General features: G+C 40.5%; 1 protein-coding gene across 10 annotated transcripts in view; it reads right to left on the bottom strand.

Moving 5' to 3' along the window:
* Nucleotides 1-21109, bottom strand: part of ZNF106 (zinc finger protein 106) — a 77289-nt gene that overhangs the window by 39955 nt on the left and 16225 nt on the right. For 5 of the 10 annotated variants that reach the window (XM_055278853.2, XM_055278854.2, XM_063639550.1 and 2 more), the window contains exons 2-3: nt 20819-20904; nt 13998-14059 (exon numbers count right to left, since the gene is read on the bottom strand). In XM_055278853.2, the coding sequence (XP_055134828.2) occupies nt 13998-14059; nt 20819-20872 (116 nt within the window). In that variant the 5' untranslated portion in view covers nt 20873-20904. Of the gene's footprint in view, nt 1-4981; nt 5183-13387; nt 13518-13997; nt 14060-20818; nt 20905-21109 lie in introns of those variants that run through there. The other 5 variants (XM_055278851.2, XM_055278852.2, XM_063639548.1 and 2 more) reach the window with 3 other exon arrangements.

The raw sequence follows: 21109 nt of genomic DNA, 5'->3' as shown, positions 1-21109 counted from the left end.
AAGAAAAACAGTTTTTCATTAGCGATTTAAAGGAATTCTTATGCTACCTTGAAAGGCATAACCCACCAAACTTCCCTTGTACTTTCCTCCCGTTACTTAGAATATGTAACCAAGTCTAGTTTTATGTCTAATAGTGGTTGTTTTCATATCTTTAAATGATATATTTAAATATATATTCCTCAACTTATTAATTTAAAAATTAAACATTTTAAATTATTTAAATTTCAAGTAATTACAACCATCTCCCCCATCACTCAGAAATATTAAAAAGTTGGCACATTTGGCCAGGTGTGGTGGCTCACATCTATAATTCCAGCACTTTGAGAGGCCAAGGCGGGCAGATCACTTGAGGTCAGGAGTCCAAGACCAACATGGCCAACACGGAGAAACCCCATCTCTACTAAAAATACAAAAATTAGCCAGGCATAGTGGAGCACGCCTGTAACCCCAGCTGTTCGGGAGGCTGAGGAATGAGAATCACTTGAACCCAGGAGGCGGAGGTTGCAGTGAGCTGAGATCATGCCATTGCACTGCAGCCTGGGTAACAGAGCGAGACTGTCTCAAACAAACAAACAAAAATTTGGCATATTTACATTCTCCTCCCTTTCTTGGTCCTGTTTTTCTTGGCAGGTTCTGAGATTTTGTCCCTATCATCCAATTATTATTTTTGTATTATGCAGCTTTTTTGAAAAGAGAACAAGTATATTTTATAGCTATAGTTATCTTTTTTTTTTTTTTTTTTTTTTTTTGAGACAGAGTCTTGCACTGTTGGCCAGGCTGGCGTGCAGTGGCACAATCTCAGGTCACTGCAACCTCTGTCTCCCAGGCTCAAGCAATTCTCCTGCCTCAGACTCCCGAGTACCTGGGATTACAGGCATGTGCCATCACGCCCAGCTAATTTTTGTATTTTTAGTAGAGACAGGGTTTCACCATGTTGGCCAGGCTGGTCTCAAACTCCTGACCTCAGGTAATCCACCCACTGCGGCCTCCCAAAGTGCTGGGATTACAGGGGTACAAGCATGAGCCACTGCGCCTGGCCTAGTTATCATATTTAGTACAATTTTATGTTCAGCTGCCCTTAATACCATGATTTTTCCAGTTGTAGGTTCTTTCTGAAAAACTGCATTTCTTAACCTATTTTAAATAAGATGATACTTTGCATGGTTATTTTTATTAATAAACACTTTGTCCAGTACCCATTCAATAACTGTTAGTGGTATAAGAAGACTTTTATGTACAGTTCCGGTTTGTGAAGGGCTTAGAACCTAGCTGAGACAGTAAGGTCACAAACAGGAGGAAAATAGCATATACCAAACAAGTAGTAACCATAATATGTGCTATAAGGAGCTTCATGAGCCAGAGGTTTTTATAAAGAAGCTACAGCTGTTTCACGTGTTCATGTCAGATGAGGAGTGCACAGAAACATGAATAAGCTTCAGTAAGCATCACAGCAATAGGTGTAAAAACCATTTTCTTCTACAAACTGCCTATGGTGTGCATGGGCATGGTGCTTAGCATGTGGTAAGTGCTCAAAATACTGAGTAGCTAGTTAAAATTTACTGAGTACCTAAGTGTCAGGCATTTAATGCTAAGCACCTTATATAGATTATCTCAGTTTTTATAATCCTGGGGAAAGTATTTTTATTTATTTATTTTTTTTGGAGATGGAGTCTCACTTTGTCACCCAGGCTGGAGTGCCATGGCACGATCTCGGCTCACTGCAACCTCTGTCTCTCGAGTTCAAGCGATTCTACTGCCTCAGCCTCCTGAGTAGCTGGGATTACAGGTGCCTGCCACCACGCCTGGCTAATTTTTGTATTTTTAGTAGAGACGGGGTTCCACCATGTTGGCCAGGCTGGTCTTGAACTCCTGACCTCGTGATCCGCCCGCCTCAGCCTCCCAAAGTGCTGGAATTACAGGCATGGCAAGTATTCTTATTATTCTTACTTTATAGATGAGAAATTGAGCAGTAGACAGGTTATATAACTTGCCTAGAATAAGACAGCCAGAAAGTAGTAGAGCAGAGATTTAAACCTTGGCAGTCTGACTCCAGCCAGAGTCTATACTCCTAACCATAGGCCTTCATAGAATCAACATCTCAAAACAAAGTTTCCACATTTAAAATCCTTCCTCTGACCTTGAGTTAAAAATCTTAAACTCAATACTGACTTTAATTGGCTTTAAAGGCTTTCAATGTCTACGATATTTTGGACACAAATTGGAACTTCTTCCTTTTTCACAAGACGGAATTTAAATGTCTATCTAGAAGTTCAAACATCCACTCATATTATATAAATTACAATCATTTCTAAACAGGAGACTCTGTTTAGAAAGTAACAAGTATTATTACATGCCGTAGCAGAATTTTTTTATAACCATTAACCAAATTGCCTTTATCTTTTGATTCTATGCAATATGCAACTCCTGGCATCCAAGGAGACCACTGACTCAGCTATACTGATATGATCAGAAATGGGAGAATTGGGGGATAAATAAATCACAAAGTAGAATTCCTAGATCATCATGAATTGGCTAGATTCAGAAGATAGGAGCATTCAGCTAAACCCATAGACCAGAAAGAATAAGTTAAAAATTCATGAAGGAAAAAAGAAAAAAAAAAAAAAAACCTCCTGAAGAAGTAGATGATTTTGGCCAGGTGTGGTGGCTCACGCCTGTAATCTCAGCACTTTGGGAGGCCAAGGTGGGTGGATCACTTGAGCCCAGAAGTTCGAGGCCAGCCTGGGCAACATGGCTAAACCCCATCTCTACCAAAAATAAAAATTAAAAAAAAAATTAGCTAGGCATGGTGGTGATGCATGCCTGTAGTCCCAGCTTCTCGGGAGGCTGAGGTGGGAGGACTGTTGGAGCCTAGGAAGTTGAGGCTGCAGTGAGGTGTCATCATGCCACTGCACTCAAGCCTGGGTGACAGACTGACACCCTGTCTCAAAAAAAAAAAAAAAAAAAAAAAAAAAAAGAAGTAGATGATTTTATAAATAGGTCACCAAGGAGGCACATCAAAAGACTCAAAAAACAGTAACTATGATACAAATGTCTAATCTATTCTGACTTGATGTTTAATAGAAGTTAGTCTCCCAGAGGCTCCAACTGCCTAAAGCAGGAGAAAGTAAACTGCAACTATATTAAAAGTAATGAAAATGTCATCTGAAGGACTAAGCTACTAAATGATTTAAGAATCATGTTGTTTGAGTGTCCCTTATCTGAAATGCTTGCGACCAGAAACGTTTTGCATTTCAAACTGCTTTGGATTTTGGAATATTTTTGCATATACATAATGGGATATTATGGGAATGGGACCCAAGTCTAAAAATAAAATTCATTTATGTTTCATATAAGCCTTTTATACACAGTCTGAAGATAATTTTAGGTAATATTTTAAATAATTTTGTAAAATGAAATGAGGTATGGAATTTTCCACTGATGGCCTCATGTTGCCACTCAAAAGTTTTGGATTTTGGTGCATTTTCAGATTTAGGATTAGGGATGCTCGTCCTTTATTGATATTTTAAGACGAAGAAAGTCTCCTTCAAGGACTTGTTCAAAAATCTTTTTTTTAATTTTAATTTTTTGTTGCTGTTGTTACATAGATAAGGGCTTCCTATGTTGCCCAGGCTGGTCTTGAAGCCCTGGCCTCGCCTCCTCACGCACCAGGACAACAGGCCTGAGCCACCGTGCCTCCCAGCAAAAAAACTTTTAACATACAGAGTAAAAACGACTCCCTTTTTATAGTCAAGCCTCTAACTAAAAAGGAGGTACAGACCAGGTATAACTAGTATTCAAAAAGAATCTTTAAATTTTTATTTTAGAATCTGAAATGATTCTCTTCATGTTCTGGGACTTAAAAAATTATCCCACCTCATAAGTGCTTCTCTCTCTCTTTCCCTCACATGGAAAATTTCTACCTCATTAATTAAACTCTTTTTAACAAATTTTATAATTAAACTCTTTAGACCAGAAAGCAGTAAGATAAAAACATAAATGCCTAATACCTGAATGTATAAATGTAGGTATGAAATTATGCAGTACAAATTAGAAAATTTATATTGCTTAAATGATCTTGACACTATCAAAAAAAATTTATTCAATAAAGCACTGTGGTAGTCACTGGGGATTCAAAGACAAAAAGATAAATCAAATTTGGCAGAAGCACCACGTTAATTCACACCAGTCAAAAAATATTTTCCTAAGAAATGTTATTTGGCAATAAGACTATACTATATACCATAGACTATACTGTTATTTTGGCAATAAGACTATACTATATACTATACAATTTATACAATGAAGCTTATACTCTAACACCTTTCCACTAGAAAATTTAAACACCAAATAAAAACTTATTGGTATTCAAAAGATTTGGATACTGGCCAGGTATGGTGGCTCATGCCTGTAATCCCAGCACTTTGGGAGGCTGAGGTGGGCAGACTGCTTGAGGTCAGGAGTTTGAGACCAGCCAGGCTAATGGGGTTAAACCCCGTCTCTACTAAAAGTACAAAAAAAAATTAGCCAGGCATGGTGGCAGGCATCTGTAATCCCAGCTACTCAGGAGGCTGAGGCAGGAGAATTACTTGAACCCAGGAGGCAGAGGTTACAATGAGCCAAGATCACACCACTGCACTCCAGTCTGGGTGGGTGACAGAGTGAGACTCCATCTTAAAAAAAAAAAAAAAAAAAAAAAGATTTGGATACCAATAAAGCCATTCTCAACATAGTTACCAACATGGCAAAAATTTCAGATATGTAGCTACAGCTTATGTAGGAACTATACTGAGTTTGCTTTTTTAAGAAGGTATTACAGTAGTTCAAGAAAACACTCCATTGCCCTTTGATTAATAAGACAACAACCTCAAGCTAAACTTTATACCTAAGTTTAAATGCTATGGGCTGAACAGTACAAAGATATAAAATGTATTCTTTGCTGTGTTCTGTTATAGATAGGCTTTTAAAAAAAACAATTACTTACCGATTTTGTTCTTTCCTTTGTTTTATTAACTGAACGAGTTCCTTGTCAAAATAATCTTCTTCCTCTTCCTCTCCTTTTCCATCATCTTCTCTTTCCTGGGCATCAACGTTATCTTTGTGCAACTGGCCAGAAATGTGCTTTGCATATGCAGAAAGACCCACTTCTGTGACCCCGCACACTCGGCACTCATGACTAATGTCCCTAGGGAAAGAGGGAGATGAGGGACATTCAATTCTCCCCACTGGCATGGCACACTCACCAGATCTGTTATCGTTTCCTCTGAAGGACACTGCACACTTTGGCACAGTGAAAAATTAGTGCTAATTAATTTCAATGCTCCTTTCATCACTTTTAATAATAAGTTTGTTTATAAGTTACTTTTGAAATGAGTTTAAGATTCTTTTCCAGCAATCAAGAGGCAATACACTTCAGATAAATGTCGTTTAGGAGGAGAAATCTTCTTGAATTGCTGTACTTAAAATCTTGCCAGAGGAAACATGGTGAAAGGGGAGGCAGGGCAGGGGGCTCAGAGCAAGCAGAAGTTGCTCTGGTGCACACCCATGGTGCCAGCTGCACTCAGAAGGCCTGGTGACAGCGCTTACATTTAATCTTCAGTCTAGAGCTTTCTTCCAGTGAAAGTTAAGGGGTGGAAACAAGAGTAGGTGGCGCAGCCAATCCCAAGTGGGTAACTAAATCGGAACAGCTGGAGCTCTGCCTGGAATGTGAGGATTCCGGACCCCAGGAGTAGTCCAGGCAAACTTTTTTGGTCTGGATGATACATGTGATCTACATTCTGCTTCAGAAGGGCTTATTTTAAAGGGAATGGAAAGCATTTCAGTTGTAGGAAGTTAACAGCTGTGCCAAGCAAATGTGTTTTCTCAAGTTTCAGAAAATGCTGCAGTTCAGAGAGATGCAAAACCAGGTTTTTAGTTAAACTAGGCAGACTTTTTTGCTTTGTTTTGTTTTTCTACTTTACATACTTCATGGCAAATCTCACTTAGCCAGTCTTCAAAAGCCAAAGTCTTGAATCAGTGTCCAGAGCTGTAGCAGATCAATAATTAAACTGCTTTTTAGCTTCTGGAAATCCCTTGACTGGGTCAGCTGACTATGCAGTCATTTATGAGAAACATCTGAACACCATAGTTACAAGACAGCAGTATCCATTCAACAATCCAAATTGGCTTAACTATGTATCATGTGTCTTGGATTTAGACTAGTTATATTTTTGCACTTCCTATGCCAATCTATTAAAAAAAAAAAACCCAACAACCCAAAAAGACATGCCGTCTTTGTCCAGACAGAAACACATACACACACATGCACCTCTGTTCCATCTTTCCCTCACAGATACCTAACTAGACATAGGCAGAATTTACATCAATCAGAAGAGACCCTCAAAACTGGGCACTTCATTTACTAGAAGACAGTTACTGTTACAGATCACCTGAATATTCATTCAAGAAAAAAAAAAAGGCCGGGCTTGGTGGCTCACGCCTGTAATCCCAGCACTTGGGGAGGCCAAGGCAGGCAGATCATGAGGTCAGCAGTTTGAGACCAGCCTGACCAAAACGGTGAAACCCCCATCTCTACTAAAAATACAAAAATTAGCCTGGTGTGGTGGTGCGCACCTATATTCCCAGCTATTCAGGAGGCTGAGGCAGGAGAATTGCTTGAATCCAGAAGGCAAAGGTTGCAGTGAGCCAAGATTACACCACGGCACTCCAGCCTGGGAGACACAGTGAGATGCCATCTCAAAAAAAACAAAAGAAAAAAAAAAAACACCTTACCAAAATACAGCTAAATTCTAGGCATGCTGTTTTCTGGTAAGGTGTTTTCTTTCTTTTTTTTTTTTTTAATGAATATTCAGGTGACCTGTAACAGAAACTGTCTTCTAATAAATACTTAGCATAGTCACTCTTGTTTAGGGTGACAAAGTCTAAACACTCAAACAATGCCCAGTAAGTTTAAAAAAACAACATTGTTCCTTATTTTGTAAGGATCATGGAGAAGAGCTCAGAAAAACAGAAAATTTGCAAGTTTTCACTGTTTTTTCACTCTGTAACCTCAAATACCGACATTTTTAAGATTCATTTTAAGGTGCTCTGACCAGGTTTCCTAAAAATGTCAATATCTGATTACCCAGAATATCAATATTCTAATTCCACAGGTACTTAAATACATTATTTTTACTGAGGGTTTTCAACTGCATTTACTACATTTATACACTTAAAGAATAATCTTCGGCCAGGCGTGGTGGCTCACACCTGTAATCCCAGCACTTTGGGAGGCTGAGGCGGGTGTGATCACCTGAGGTCAGGAGTTTGAGACCACCCTGGCCAACCTGGTAAAACCCCGTCTCTACTAAAAATACAAAAATTAGCCGGGCATGGTGGTGAGCACCTGTAATCCCAGCTACTCAGGAGGCTGAGGCAGGAGAATCACTTGAACCCAGGAGGCGGAGGTTGTAGTGAGCAGAGATCACACCACTGCACTCCAGCCTGGGCGACAGAGTGAGACTCCATCTCAAAAAAAAAAAAAAAAAGAAAAGTAAAAAAGAAAAAAGAATAATCCTCAACTTTCTCCAGTTTACCAGGGATACCGATACTTTTCTCTCAAGCAATTAAATTGATGGTAGCTCATTCCAACTGAACGTTAATAACAAGCTGTTTCTCAGAGCAACACACAAAGAAGTTAATTATATACATCTATCACAATGGGCAGCATCAGAACAGTCTGAGGACTATAACAAATCTATAATATCTCATTTACACTATAAACATTCCAACCAACTCAATTTTCCAGTTAGAAAACCTTTTTGTCGGCCAGGCGCAGTGGTTCAAGCCTGTAATCCCAGCACTTTGGGAGGCCGAGGTGGGTGGATCACGAGGTCAGGACTTCAAGACCAGCCTGGCCAATATGGTGAAACCCCATCTCTACTAAAAAAAATACAAAAATTAGCCGGGCATGGTGGCACGCGCCTGTAATCCTAGCTACTCAGGAGGCGGAAGCAGGAGAATCGCTTGAACCTGGGAGGTGGAGGTTGCAGTGAGCCGAGATCACTCCACTGCACTCCAGCCTGGGTGACAGAGTGAGACTTGGTCTCAAAAAAAAAAAGAAAATATTTTTGTCTGAAAACTCTCTAAAACTATGGAAAATATTTTAGCCTACTTTTCTACCTAAAAGCTCATAGAATGCTAAACTGAATATTGCAGTACCAGGGACATCTTTCAATTGGGGACTTTAGTATAATCCCTAAAAAGTATTTTAAAATAAAATCCCTGATTTTATCCTTACTTCTAAAATGCAGAGAATCTGTCTAATGCTCAAACTATCAAAACCCCTCGCTCTTAAAAGACACAACTAGAAAGCAATACTGACTTTCCAAAATATTAAGGAATGTTGTATAAAGTAGGCAGAACTTAACTGTTAAAAATAAACATCCATAATCGTAAACCTACACACCCTGCAACCCCCAAAGCACAAACATATGTTGGATTCTTAACAGTGGAACATTTTCAAACCATTTTGCAATCCTAGTGAGAAAGAATATAACCAGAGTTCCAAAATTATTTGACAGAGAACAAATCAGAGACCCTGTCCAGAAGGGCATACGCAATAAGTGCAGTATAAAAGTTAACACTAGCTGGGTGCCAATGCCTGTAATCCCAGCACTTTGGGAGGCCAAGGCGGGCAGATCACCTGAGGTCAGGAGTTCAAGACCAGCCTGACCAACATGGAGAAACCCCGTCTCTACTAAAAATACAAAATTAGCCGGGTGTGGTGGCGCATGCCTGTAATCCCAACTACTCAGGAGGCTGAGGCAGGAGAATCGCTTGAACCCAGGAGGTAGAGGTTGTGGTGAGCCGAGATTGCACCATTGCACTCTAGCCTGAGCAACAAGAGCAAAACTCCATCTCAAAAAAAAAAAAAAATTTAACACTAAAAATAATTTTTCAAAAACCAAATCCCTAACATTTTTCTTATAAATAAAATCCAGTTTAAAATAGAAACTTTGCAAGAAACTTCAAAAAAAAACTTTATAAGAAACTTCAAAAGTGTGTAGGGGTAATATGGTTACCTCCACACACATCTGCGTTTTCAGATGTGGTTATACTACCCTGTTCTTTCTCTATGTAGCCATATCTTCTGAAAATTCAAGTGTGTGTGGAATAAGCATATTACCTCTGTTCTCTACACAACAGGCATACATGCTTCAACATACAGTGTTTGGGAAACCATGTTTTAAAAGCCTAATAGCAAATTAATATTTTAATGATGTTACTTGATAATTATTTATTAACAATCAGTTAAAATACTTACTATACTGTGTAAATAAATAAAATAATCATGGGGGAAATGTACAGCTTTGCTCCTTGGCTAGCAAAGGCAATAATTTTCCTTAGGGCATTTAAAGGAGGGCCTAAATTAGCTTCATCCTGTTACCACACAATTTCCTCTCATGTGTGAAACACAAAGTCTTAAGATACTCTCTCCATAAGCTTTTCTTTATTAAGCTTGCTCTAACTACCCGACAACAGCTGCTGAATAAATAAAGGTTTGTGCCGTTTTAATAGTCTCTATCTGGAGATGTTACTTACAGCCCACACATCTGAAGAAGTATATTAGGAAAAAATAGAGAAATGTTTCACATGTCCACAGCCATGAACCAAGTAAGACCAGTTACTTATTGCTTATTCAAGCTTGCATGCAAAGCCTAAATAACACGTACTTTGCAATTCTTAACCAGATCACAACCAAAACCTGTAGACACAACTATAAAGAAAAAAAGAAAGTCTCAGTGTCAGAAACCTAGTGGTTAAAAATGAAATCCAGAGGAAATAATCACAAACCCAGGATAACATGGTAAAGAAATAATGACTGATAATTATTTGTCCCTATGGTACAAGCTGTGAAGACCGTCCTTACAGTAAATGTTCCAAGTCAGTAAACAATTTTTGAGATTCTATGGGGTTTTCTATAATTTTGTAAGCTGTTTTTTCTTGCTACCTGTTTGTCTTCTCTCTTATATGTAACATAATTTGTTAGGGTCAGGAACACTATATCCAATATGTGAGTAAATAAGTACTAAAGGCTATCCTCTAAAGAAAATGAGTTAGGGTGCAAAACCTGACATTCCTATTGGCAGCTCAGGGAGGCTTTTAGTGCCTTTTTCCTAATTATTGTACTGTGATCCAAATAATTAAAAATGGTAGATAAAATCTCCATAGCACAGTGTAGTTGTATGGGTGGAAAAGAACACATTATAGAACAAAACATAAATGACAATGTGGTTCGTTACGTTAACATCACAAAACGTGTATCTATAAATATAAATGTATAGGCTGGGCGCAGTGGCTCATGCCTGTAATCCCAGCACTTTGGGAGGCCAAGGCAGGTGGATCACCTGAGGTCAGGAGTTCGAGACCAGCCTGGTCAACATAGCGAAACCCAGTTTCTACTAAAAGTACAAAAAATTAGCCAGGTGTGGTTGTGCGTGCCTGTAATCCCAGCTACTTGGGAGGCTGAGGCAGGAGAATCACTTGAACCCAGGAGGCGGAGGTTGCAGTGAGCCAAGATCGCACCATTGCACTCCAGCTTGGGCTACAAGTGTGAAACTCTGTCTCAATAAATAAATAAATAAATAAGTATGTAAATACATAGAAAGAGGTCTGGATAGGATATACAGCAACCATTGAGTCTCCTCTAAGAAATAGGATTTAGAGGGGAAAGGGGGGTGGGGTGGAGAGAAGACTTTTACTTTTTAAACAACTTTTTATGATTCTATATTGATTATAAACATGAGTCTTATGTGACGAAACTTGGTTTTGTTTTGAGACAGGGTTTCACTGTCGCCCAGGCTGGAGTGCAGTGGCATGATCATAGCTCACTGCAGCCTCAAATTCCTGGGCTCAAGGGATCCTTCTGCCTCAGCCTCCTTAGTAGCTGGACTACAGTGCAATCCACCACAACTGGCTTTTTTTTTTTTGTAGAGACAAGGGTCCCACTATGTTCCCCAGGTTGGTCTTGAACTCCTGGGCTCAAGTGATCCTCCTGTCTTAGCCTCCCAAAGTGCTGGGATTATAGGCATGAGCACCGCATCTGGCCCAAACTTTTAAAAATGTTTTAAATGGCTGATTAGTGATGTCCGAAATAAATGAGGCATTAATCTTTGAATGCAATGGGCTTCTCTCCTACAGACTAGATTTACTGACCTCGTTTGTTTTGTTTAATGATATAGTGCATATGGGTCGGGTGGCAGGTAAGTAAGCCATAATAAAATGAACTCTAGAAGGAAGTCTGTTGAAAATGGGATTTTTAAGTAAAATACTCCACATAATCAAAAGTCGACTGCATTTCATAGATTTTGAATGTTAATGAGGTAGAGATCATATATGTTCAAGGTATTATGATAAGGGCTTCTGGCCACGGAGACTGGCTCATGCCTGTAGTCTCACCACTTTGGAAGGCAGAGGTAGGAGGATCACCTAGAGCCCAGGAATTCAAGACCACCCTGAGCAACAGAGTGGAACCGTCTTTACAAAAAATAAAGGCCAAATGAAAGACAGAGTGGAATCCTGTCTTTACAAAAAATAAAAGCCAAAAATAAAAGCCAAAAGGGTGTGGTGGCACACACCTGTAGTTCCAGCTATACAGTAAGCTGAGGTGGGAGGATTGTTTGAGCCCAGGAGTTCGAGGTTGCAGTCAGCTGTGATCATGCCACGGCACCTCAGCCTGGTGACAGAGTGAGTGAGACCCTGTCTCAAAAAAGTATATATTAAAAATAATAAGGGCTCCCCATACTAAATTTGAGTGACAGTCTCCTTTATATTGCTGCTAAGACCTAACCTTCACACAATAAGAGACTGGGGGCAGGGAAAAATTCCACTAATAGGCTAAAGAGATGCTGAAAGTTTAATAACACATTAATTTGCCCACAGAATCTTAAACTGTAGGTCATAAAAAAATAAATTTCAAATGACCTAGGTTGACATCCTGATCAAAACTTGTAACTATTGGCCGGCCACGGTGGCTCACACCTGTAATCCGTTGGGAGGCCAAGGTGGGAAGATCACAGGGTTAGGAGTTCGAGATCAGTCTGACCAACATGGTGAAACCCTGTCTCTACTAAAATTTCTGAAATTAGCTGGGCGTAGTGGTGCACACCTGTAATCCCAGCTACTCAGGAGGGTGAAGCAGGAGAATTGCTTGAATCCGGGAAGCAGAGGTTGCAGTGAGCCGAGATGGCACCACTGCACTCTAACCTGGGCAACAGAGTGAGACTCCATCTCAAAAAAAAAAAAAACAAAAACCACAAACTTGTAATTATTACTCATGGGATAAGATATAATTCCTATTTCATAGGTTCCCAATGTTTCTCCATCTATCCTGTTTCCAAACTTCAAATTGACAGAAGTCAAATACATCAAAAAAGAAATCACAAATAGACAAAAGACATGGAATATACACATACGCTACTTTTTTTTTTTTTTTTTTTTTTTTGAGACAGGGTATGGCTCTGTCACCAGGCTGGAGTGTGGTGCTGTGATCTTGGCTCACTGCAACCTCCACCTCCCAGGCTCAAGCATCCTCCCACCTCAGACTGATGAGTAGCTGGGACTACGGGCACACACCACCATGCCCAGCTAATTTTGGGGGTTTTTTGTGGGGCAGGGGATAGAGATAAGTGATATGGCTTGGCTGTGTCCCCACTCAAATCTCACCTTGAATTGCAATAATCCTCACATGTCAAGGGTAGGGCCAGGTGGAGATAACTGAATCATAGGGGCAGTTTCCCCCATACTGTTCTCATGGTAGTGAATAAGTCTCAGGAGATCTGATGGTTTTATAAATGGGAATTCCCCTGCACAAGCTCTCTTGCCTGCTGCCATGTAAGACATAACTCTGCTCCTCATTCACCTTCCGCCATGATTGTGAGGCCTCCCCAGCCACGTGGAACTGTGAGTCAATTAAACCTCTCTCCTTTATAAATTACCCAGTCTCGGGTATGTCTTTATTAGCAGTGTGAGAATAGACTAATACAATGGGGTTTCCCCATGTTGTCCAGGTTGGTCTTGAACTCCTGGGCTCAAGCAATCTGCCTGGCTCAGTTTTCCAAAATGCTGACAGGCATGAGCCACTGCACCTGGCCTACATTTCATTTTTTAAAGGTGTCCACTTACTAGATTTCCTTTCCTTAAACATCTCAAGCTTTAAATCACAGAATAGCATTCTTTTTTTTTTTTTTTTTTTTTTTTTTTGAGACAGGGTCTCACTGTGTCACCCAGGCTGGAGGGCAGTGGCGCAATCACAGCTCACTGTAGCCTGGACCTACCTAAGCTCAAGTGATCCTCCCAACCTTAGCCTCCCAAATAGTTGGGACCACAGACTATTAGCTGCCACACCCACCTGATTTCTTTATTTGTAGAGACAAGGTCTTCCTACGTTGCCCAGGCTGGTCTCAAACTCCTGGGCTCAAGTAATCCTTCCATCCTGGGCTCCCAAAGTGTTGGGATTACAGGCGTGAGCCACTGCACCTGGCCAGCATTCTTAAATACATTCAAGGTTTATATTTCAATTTTGTTTATACCAATGAGATTCAGTGCTATCTAGCAGACTTTGGATGTCTCAGACAATTCCAGCAATACTAAATGTTTATAGCATGCAATAATTTGTAACACTGCTGAAGTAAAAATACAAAATGTCCTAGTTGCAGGGCTAGCACGTAGGAATGAGAAAGCTTACTAATGAGAGAGTTAGCTCATCCCAACTCACCTTTGTTGTAATCTACTTGATAGGGCTGCTGTGAATTCACACATTTGAGATGCCCAAAGGTATCAGAGTTTATCCCTTTTGAATGCCAAAAATCTACTATATTTGGTACTAATTATAAAAGGTTGTTCTACGCCATAAGACAACATTTGCTTAGGATGGATTACTGCAAAACAAACTGACAGGCACCATCATCACTCAGATCCACCCATATTCACAAATTTATGGAAGAGAGCCGTTCCCATACCTGCCCTTGAGGTTCTCAAGCTCCCTGTGATGCAACATGCTCCGCATGTGTTCGTCCATCTCCTTCAAAATTAAAGAAAGTAGATTAAAACTAAGCAGGGTGACTTTGAAAAAAAACTCCTCTGTTCCTACTCAATCAAAAATTGGGGCTCAAACTCCTTATGTCAAAATGTGTTTGTGGTTATTCTCAATATAATGCTGAAATCAGTTCCTTAATAATTGACTGTGTTTTTAATATATTTCATGTTTACATAAAAAGAATTCTTAAAAAGACATATTTAAGTGGCTTTCCAAAAAGATTAGAAAGTATTATCTTTAGGAAGCAAAAGATTTAAGAGTAAACTAAGTAGGTTAAATTCTATCCCATTATAAAGAATTTACTAAAGTTCATTTAAAAAAAAAAACTTTCAAATCACTCAACTTTTCAACTATTTGGCTTATTTTATCCATAGTTTCTCAAGAGTAAGCTACAACTCTTACTTTACCCATGTCTTGGACAGGGCCTAGCATATAGTCATCAATAAGCATTTGTTGAATTAATATAGATGGATACATCAATTTTAGATAGGAGTTACAAACATAACAGAGCCTCTCTATGCTAGATAAGAAAGTTTTAAAAAAATACTTTGAACACAGCAGCTTAATCAATCCTTTATCTTCACTGTCCACTCCCTCCCTTCCCCAGTGGATTTGTTTGGTTCCAGTGAAAAGTTTGAACATTTATAGTAGGTTCCCTTCTTCCCATCCTTAGAGGGAAGAAAATATGTGGGAAAGCTGCCACTTAAAAACATGCACACAGCTGGGTGCGGTGGCTCACACCTGTAATCCCAGCACTTTGGGAGGCCGAGGTGGGCAGATCACGAAGTCAGGAGATAGAGACCATCCTGGCCAACATGATGAAACCCCGTCTCTACTAAAAATACAAAAATTAGTTGGGCATGGCAGTGTGTGCCTATAGTCCCAGCTACTCAGGAGGCTGAGGCAGGAGAATCACTTGAACCCGGGAAGCAGAGTCTGCAGTGAGCCGAGATTGTGCCACTGCACTCCAGCCTGGTGACAGAGCGAGACTCCATCTCAAAAAAAAAAGAAAAAAGAAAAAAGAAAAAAACATGCACACGTGTACACATACACAAAACTCAAAAAGCGGCCGGGCGCGGTGGCTCACGCTTGTAATCCCAGCACTTTGGGAGGCCGAGGCGGGTGGATCACGAGGTCAGGAGATCGAGACCACGGTGAAACCCCGTCTCTACTAAAAATACAAAAAAATTAGCCGGGTGTGGTGGCGCGCGCCTGTAGTCCCAGCTACTCGCAGAGGCTGAGACAGGAGAATGGCGTGAACCCGGGTGGCGGAGCTTGCAGTGAGCTGAGATTGCACCACTGCACACCAGCCTGGGCAACAGAGCGAGACTCCGTCTCAAAAAAAAAAAAAAAAAAAAACTCAAAAAGCTATAAATGTCTATCCCTTTGTCACTCTACAGTATATACAGCCAGTATGCCATAATTAGAGAATGGCTGCTCACATATATAATAATAAAGGGCTACTACACTTGTTGTGTTATTGCTATTTACTGCATTCCGTGTGAAGTCCCTCAAACATTTTCTCACTTGAACTGCAAAATACTGCCGAGGGGGTATGATTAACTTCATGCTGAAGAATGCACAGAAGTTATAACTCGTTCATTCACCAAATATTTATCAAGTTCTTATTATATGCCAAGAATAGAGCTAGGCATTGAAGGTTAAGTGTGAAAATATTCAGTCTTGGCCGGGCACAGTGGCTCATGCCTGTAATCCCAGCACTTTGGGAGGCTGAGGCAGGCGGATCATGAGGTCAGCAGTTTGAGACCAGCCTAGCCAACATGGTGAAACCCCGTCTCTACTAAAAATAAAAAATACAAAAAAAAAAAATTAAAAAAATAAAAAACACTAGCTGGGCGTGGTGGTGGATGCCTGTAATCCCAGCTACTTGGGAGGCTAAGGCAGGAGAACTGCTTGAACCCAGGAAGGCGGAGGTTGCAGTGAGCTGGTATCATGCCACTGCACTCCAGCCTGGGCAATAAGAGCGAGACTCTGTTTCAAAAAACAAACAAACAAACAAACAAAATATTTAGTCTTGCCCTCTAAGAGTAACAAATAATCAAGTGGTCAAAGTGGGATTCAAACCCAGGCAGATCTGACACCAAAGCTAATGTTTCAAACACCATGTCACACTGTAAGCATTTGGTGCATTGAGATTTTTCATCATATACAGTTCATTTGTCAAAAACAATACAACACAACCCACTATTACTTAAAGTTATCTACTATAGTGTGATAAACAGGGTTGCGAATCAAAACACTTCTTTTTTTTTTTTTTTTGAGATGGAGTCTCGCTCTGTCGCCTAGGCTGGAGAGCAGTGGCTTGATCTCGGCTCACCACAACCTCCGCCTCCCGGGTTTCAAGAGATTCTCCTGCCTCAGCCTCCTGAGTAGCCTCGATTACAGGCATGTGCCACTATGCCCAGCTAATTTTTTGCATTTTTAGTAGAGATGGGGTTTCACCATGTTGGCCAGGCTGGTCTCGAACTCCTGACCTCAGGTGATCCACCCACCTCAGCCTCCCAAAGTTCTGGGATTACAGGCGTGAACCACTGTGCCCGGCCAAAACACTTCTTCTAAATGGCAATTTTACTCAAGATGACCATCGTTTCCTTCCTATCTCTACAGATGCTTCATAAGGAGAGAGTAGGCCGGGTGTGGTGGCTCACGCCTATAATCCCAGCACTTTGGGAGACCAAGGTGGGCGGATCACAAGGTCAGGAATTCGAGACCAGCCTGACCAACATGGTGAAACCCCATCTCTACTAAAAGTACAAAAATTAGGCCGGGCGCGGTGGCTCACGCTTGTAATCCCAGCACTTTGGGAGGCCGAGGCGGGCGGATCACGAGGTCAGGAGATCGAGACCACGGTAAAACCCCGTCTCTACTAAAAATACAAAAAATTAGCCGGGTGTTGTGGCGGGTGCCTGTAGTCCCAGCTACTCGGAGAGGCTGAGGCAGGAGAATGGCGTGAACCCGGGAGGCGGAGCTAGCAGTGAGCCGAGATTGCACCACTGCACTCCAGCCTGGGCGACAGCGCGAGACTCCGTCTCAAAAAATAAAATAAAATAAAATAAAATAAAAGTACAAAAATTAGCTGGGCGTGGCAGCACGTGCCTGTAATCCCAGCTACTCAGGAGGCTGAGGCAGGAGAATCGCCTGAACCTGGGAGGCGGAGGTTGCAGTGAGCCAAGATCGCACCATTGCACTCCAGCCTGGAGACAGAGCAAGACTCTGTCTCAAAAAAAATCAAAAATAAAAAAATAAGGAGAGAGTAGCTTTACACATTACCTCTTCTAGCCACAACTGATTGGCCACTAACTAAAATTAACACTTGCAGACCTGAAAACTAAGACAAGTTAGTGACAGAATAGAATGAAAAAACCCATTAATATACACATCTTTGGCGGGGCGCGGTGGCTCACGCCTGTAATCCCAGCACTTTGGGGACCGAGGCAGGTGGATCACCTGAGGTCAAGAGTTCGAGACCAGCCTGACCAACACGGTGAAACCCCGTCTCTACTAAAAATACAAAATTAGCTGGGTGTGGTGGCGCATGCCTGTAATCCCAGCTACTCAGGAGGCTGACGCAGGAGAATCACTTGAACCCAGGAGGTGGAGGTTGCAGTGAGCCAAGGTCGCGCCATTGCACTCCAGCCTGGGCAACAAGAGCAAAATGCCGTCTAAAAAAAAAAAAAAAAAATCTTCTCAAGTCCTTATGCTTCCTGTTATTCAATTCTTCCTTGATTTAGATGCTTACCAATATGCCTAATCCCCTTTACTTGAGCTAAATGTAAGTGAGTTCTGTTCCTTACAACAAAACCATTCCTGACCAAAACAGCATTCATTGAAATGGGTCTGTCTGACATAAAAACTGATTCTTCTTACTATACCAATGTTATCACCCACTAATCATTTTAATGTGACTTTTAATTTTTTTTAAAACACTTCACTAATCTTGTCCTAAATTTACATGCAAAACCTTCTCCCACCCTGCTCCAAGGAATGAATGCAAATAGTGAGACAACTGAACTTTCAAAAATCATTAGAAAAAATTCAGCCAGACATGGTGGCTCACACCTGTAAGCCCAGTACTTTGAGAGGTCGAGGTGAAAGGATCACTTGAGCCTAGGAGTTCAAGATCAGTGTGGGCAACCTAGTAAGACCGCATCCCTACAAAAAAAATTTTTAAATTAAAAAATAGCTGAACATAGTGGCACATGCCTGTAGTCCCAGCTAGTCAGGAAGCTGAGATGGGAGCATCACCTGAGCCTGGGACACAGAGGTTGCAGTGAGCTGAGATGGCTCCACTGCACTCCAGCCTAGGCAGCAGGGTAAAACCCTGTCTCAAAATGAAACAAAACAACAACAACAAAAAAAAAAAAAAAAAAAGAAAGAAAAGAAAAAAGATCCACAGGCATGGGATTAAGGTAATAGCCCCAAATGCATTCCTTCTCATGTATTAGGCTTCTGTTTAGGCCTTGTATATTAATCAGTATTGTATTTTTAAAGGCTGGGTTGGTTGGAGGGAAGGGGGGCACTCATGGTTAAACACATGTGGAAAACATTGAATAATACAAAAAATATGACCAGGTGTAGTGGCTCACACTTGAGGCCAGGAGTTCAAGACCAGCTGGGCAACATAGTGAGACTCCATCTCTATTATACATATATATTTAACTGCAGGGCTTCTCAGTATTTTATATGTTAATGGGCCTCAGGATACTCAGGGATACCTTACACAGCTTTTCCCCATACTCAAGTCACTTTGAACGTTTTCTCCTCCATAGTTTATTTGGAGAAACCAGAGTTACACTAGTTTGGGAAATTGGAGACAAGCACGGCTTCAACATCAATTGTTCATAGTCCTATCTGAAAATAAGTATCAGTTATCCCTTCCAACTAACCCATTTTGTTATTTTCTTAAATCATACAGCTCACTTAAAGCAGGCCATTCCCTTGCTTTAAAAAAAAAATAAAAAAGCAAAAAATAAAAATAAAAATGAAAACTACAACCAGCTTTTCCTTTTTTTAAAAAAAAGGAAAATAAAAACTACAATCAGCTTTTCCTAGGGCAGGAGTAGATAATTCCAGCCCTTCATTTAACTTCATTATGATCACGGAAAAGTATGAAGAGATAAAAGTATGTTTGAAACCAGAGTAGAAGAGCCAGAAAGATTTAAAATGGCAAAATCACAAAATCATGGTATCACAAGATGGGGCTGCTATTCTATGAAACTCTGATATCACATCTCTGAGCAGCAGCCTATCCATCTCACATCTTCTCCCTACCTCTGTCCAACGTGAAAGTAGTCATAAGGAATTCTGACTTATTGACAATTTGTATAAACCTTCATCAAATTTTTAAAATTAGAAGAGCATTCTTTTATTTTTGTAAACAGTAGCAGGTATATTATTAAACATGATTTTTAAATCTCACTAATTTTTCCATCACTAACAGAAATCTAGATAGAAAAAAAATAGTATCCACCCAAGTCTACTTGGTGGATCATAATCGACCCTTCAATGTGGCGTCCAACACTATTTATCAACTGTCTTCACTTAATTACAAATTACAGTCCTGCTATTCCCAAGGCAAAACTGTTTTAATCAGATGAGCCTTCTTGCCAACTCCTAGAACGGTCATACTCCATTCCATTTGTCTCTGTACATGTTGTTCTCCTACCTAAAATATCTCTTCCTCATTTCTCTTAAACCATCGTTACTCTAGACACTTTTCAAAGTTTAACACTTCCACTCACACTTCCCTGGCTAACTGAGCCCATGATCCTCCCAGTTCTCTGAATTTCCAATGACAATCAAGAGCATCTTAAAAGCAAAGAGAATAAATTCCTCAGTATTTAAACTAGCAGCCCTACTCTGAAAGCAAATGATAAAGGCAGGTAAAGGCAAAAAGTGACCCAAATTGCAGCCAATTTTAGGTCCTAAAAAGATGTTTTGGCCGGGCACAGTGGCTCATGCCTATAATCCTAGCACTCTGACAGGCCCGAGGCAGGTGAATAACCTGTGGTCAGGAGTTCAAGACCAGCCTGGGCAACATGGTGAAACCCTGTCTCTACTAAAAATACAAAAATTAGCCATGCCTGGCGGCACATGCCTGTAATCCGTTACTTGGGAGGCTGAAGCAGGAGAATCACTTGAACTGGGGAGGCAGAGGTTGCAGTGAGCTGAGATTGTGCCACTGAATTCCAGCCTGGGCAACACAGTAAGACTCCATTTCAAAAAAAAAAGTTTTACTTTGAGCAACATCCCCACCTTGTGGACATCTAGGATATTGTTAATACCATTTCTGCTGTGCTGCACTTTTCACAAGCATAGGCATAAACAGAATGCAGGTACATATAATAAATGCTATATCCTTAGCTAATCAAAAAGTACATGATCTTAAAACTGCACAAAGCAGTATAACTTCAAATAACCTTGGAATTTTAAGGTATCTTCCCTATAACTGGTTACTAAATTTCCCTGTCATCTAGTTTTGAATACCCTCAAATTCTGGATGGACAGAAGTTTAATAATACAGGTACTGGCTTTAGGAGGCAGTAACGAGAAAGAAACCAGTGGAATGAGACTATGGTTTAGGAAAGAAAAGAAGCATAAATAAGACATTGTCAAAGCTTTTCCTATTAATAACATGTCTATTAATATTAATAACATCTATTAATAACATGTCTCTTTAAAAAATAGTCATAAAGCCTCAGATTCTCCCTCTTCCATTATTACCTTTTTTGAGCTGTACACGATGTGGCACAATATGCATTTTCGTTCTCGTACCATAGTGACCAGACCTGAAGCACTCAACGTCAAACCTGCAATGAGGAAGTAACATTTAGTAACCTTTTCTCCTCAGATACCTTCTTACATTCATCTTCACATAACCAAAATTTCAAGTCTTATCTTCCTCACCTCCACCTTGCTCCTCCCCCAGTCTTTCTGTTTCCAGGTGCATAGGGTAAACATTTTGGGAGCCATCCTTGATCCTTCTTTTTCACCCCATATCCACCCTCGTTAGGA

This window comes from Symphalangus syndactylus, chromosome 5 (assembly GCF_028878055.3).
Source record: "Symphalangus syndactylus isolate Jambi chromosome 5, NHGRI_mSymSyn1-v2.1_pri, whole genome shotgun sequence".
Lineage (NCBI taxonomy): Eukaryota > Metazoa > Chordata > Mammalia > Primates > Hylobatidae > Symphalangus > Symphalangus syndactylus.
Note: the sequence above shows the minus strand (reverse complement) of the source record. Positions and strands in the feature narration are given on the sequence as shown.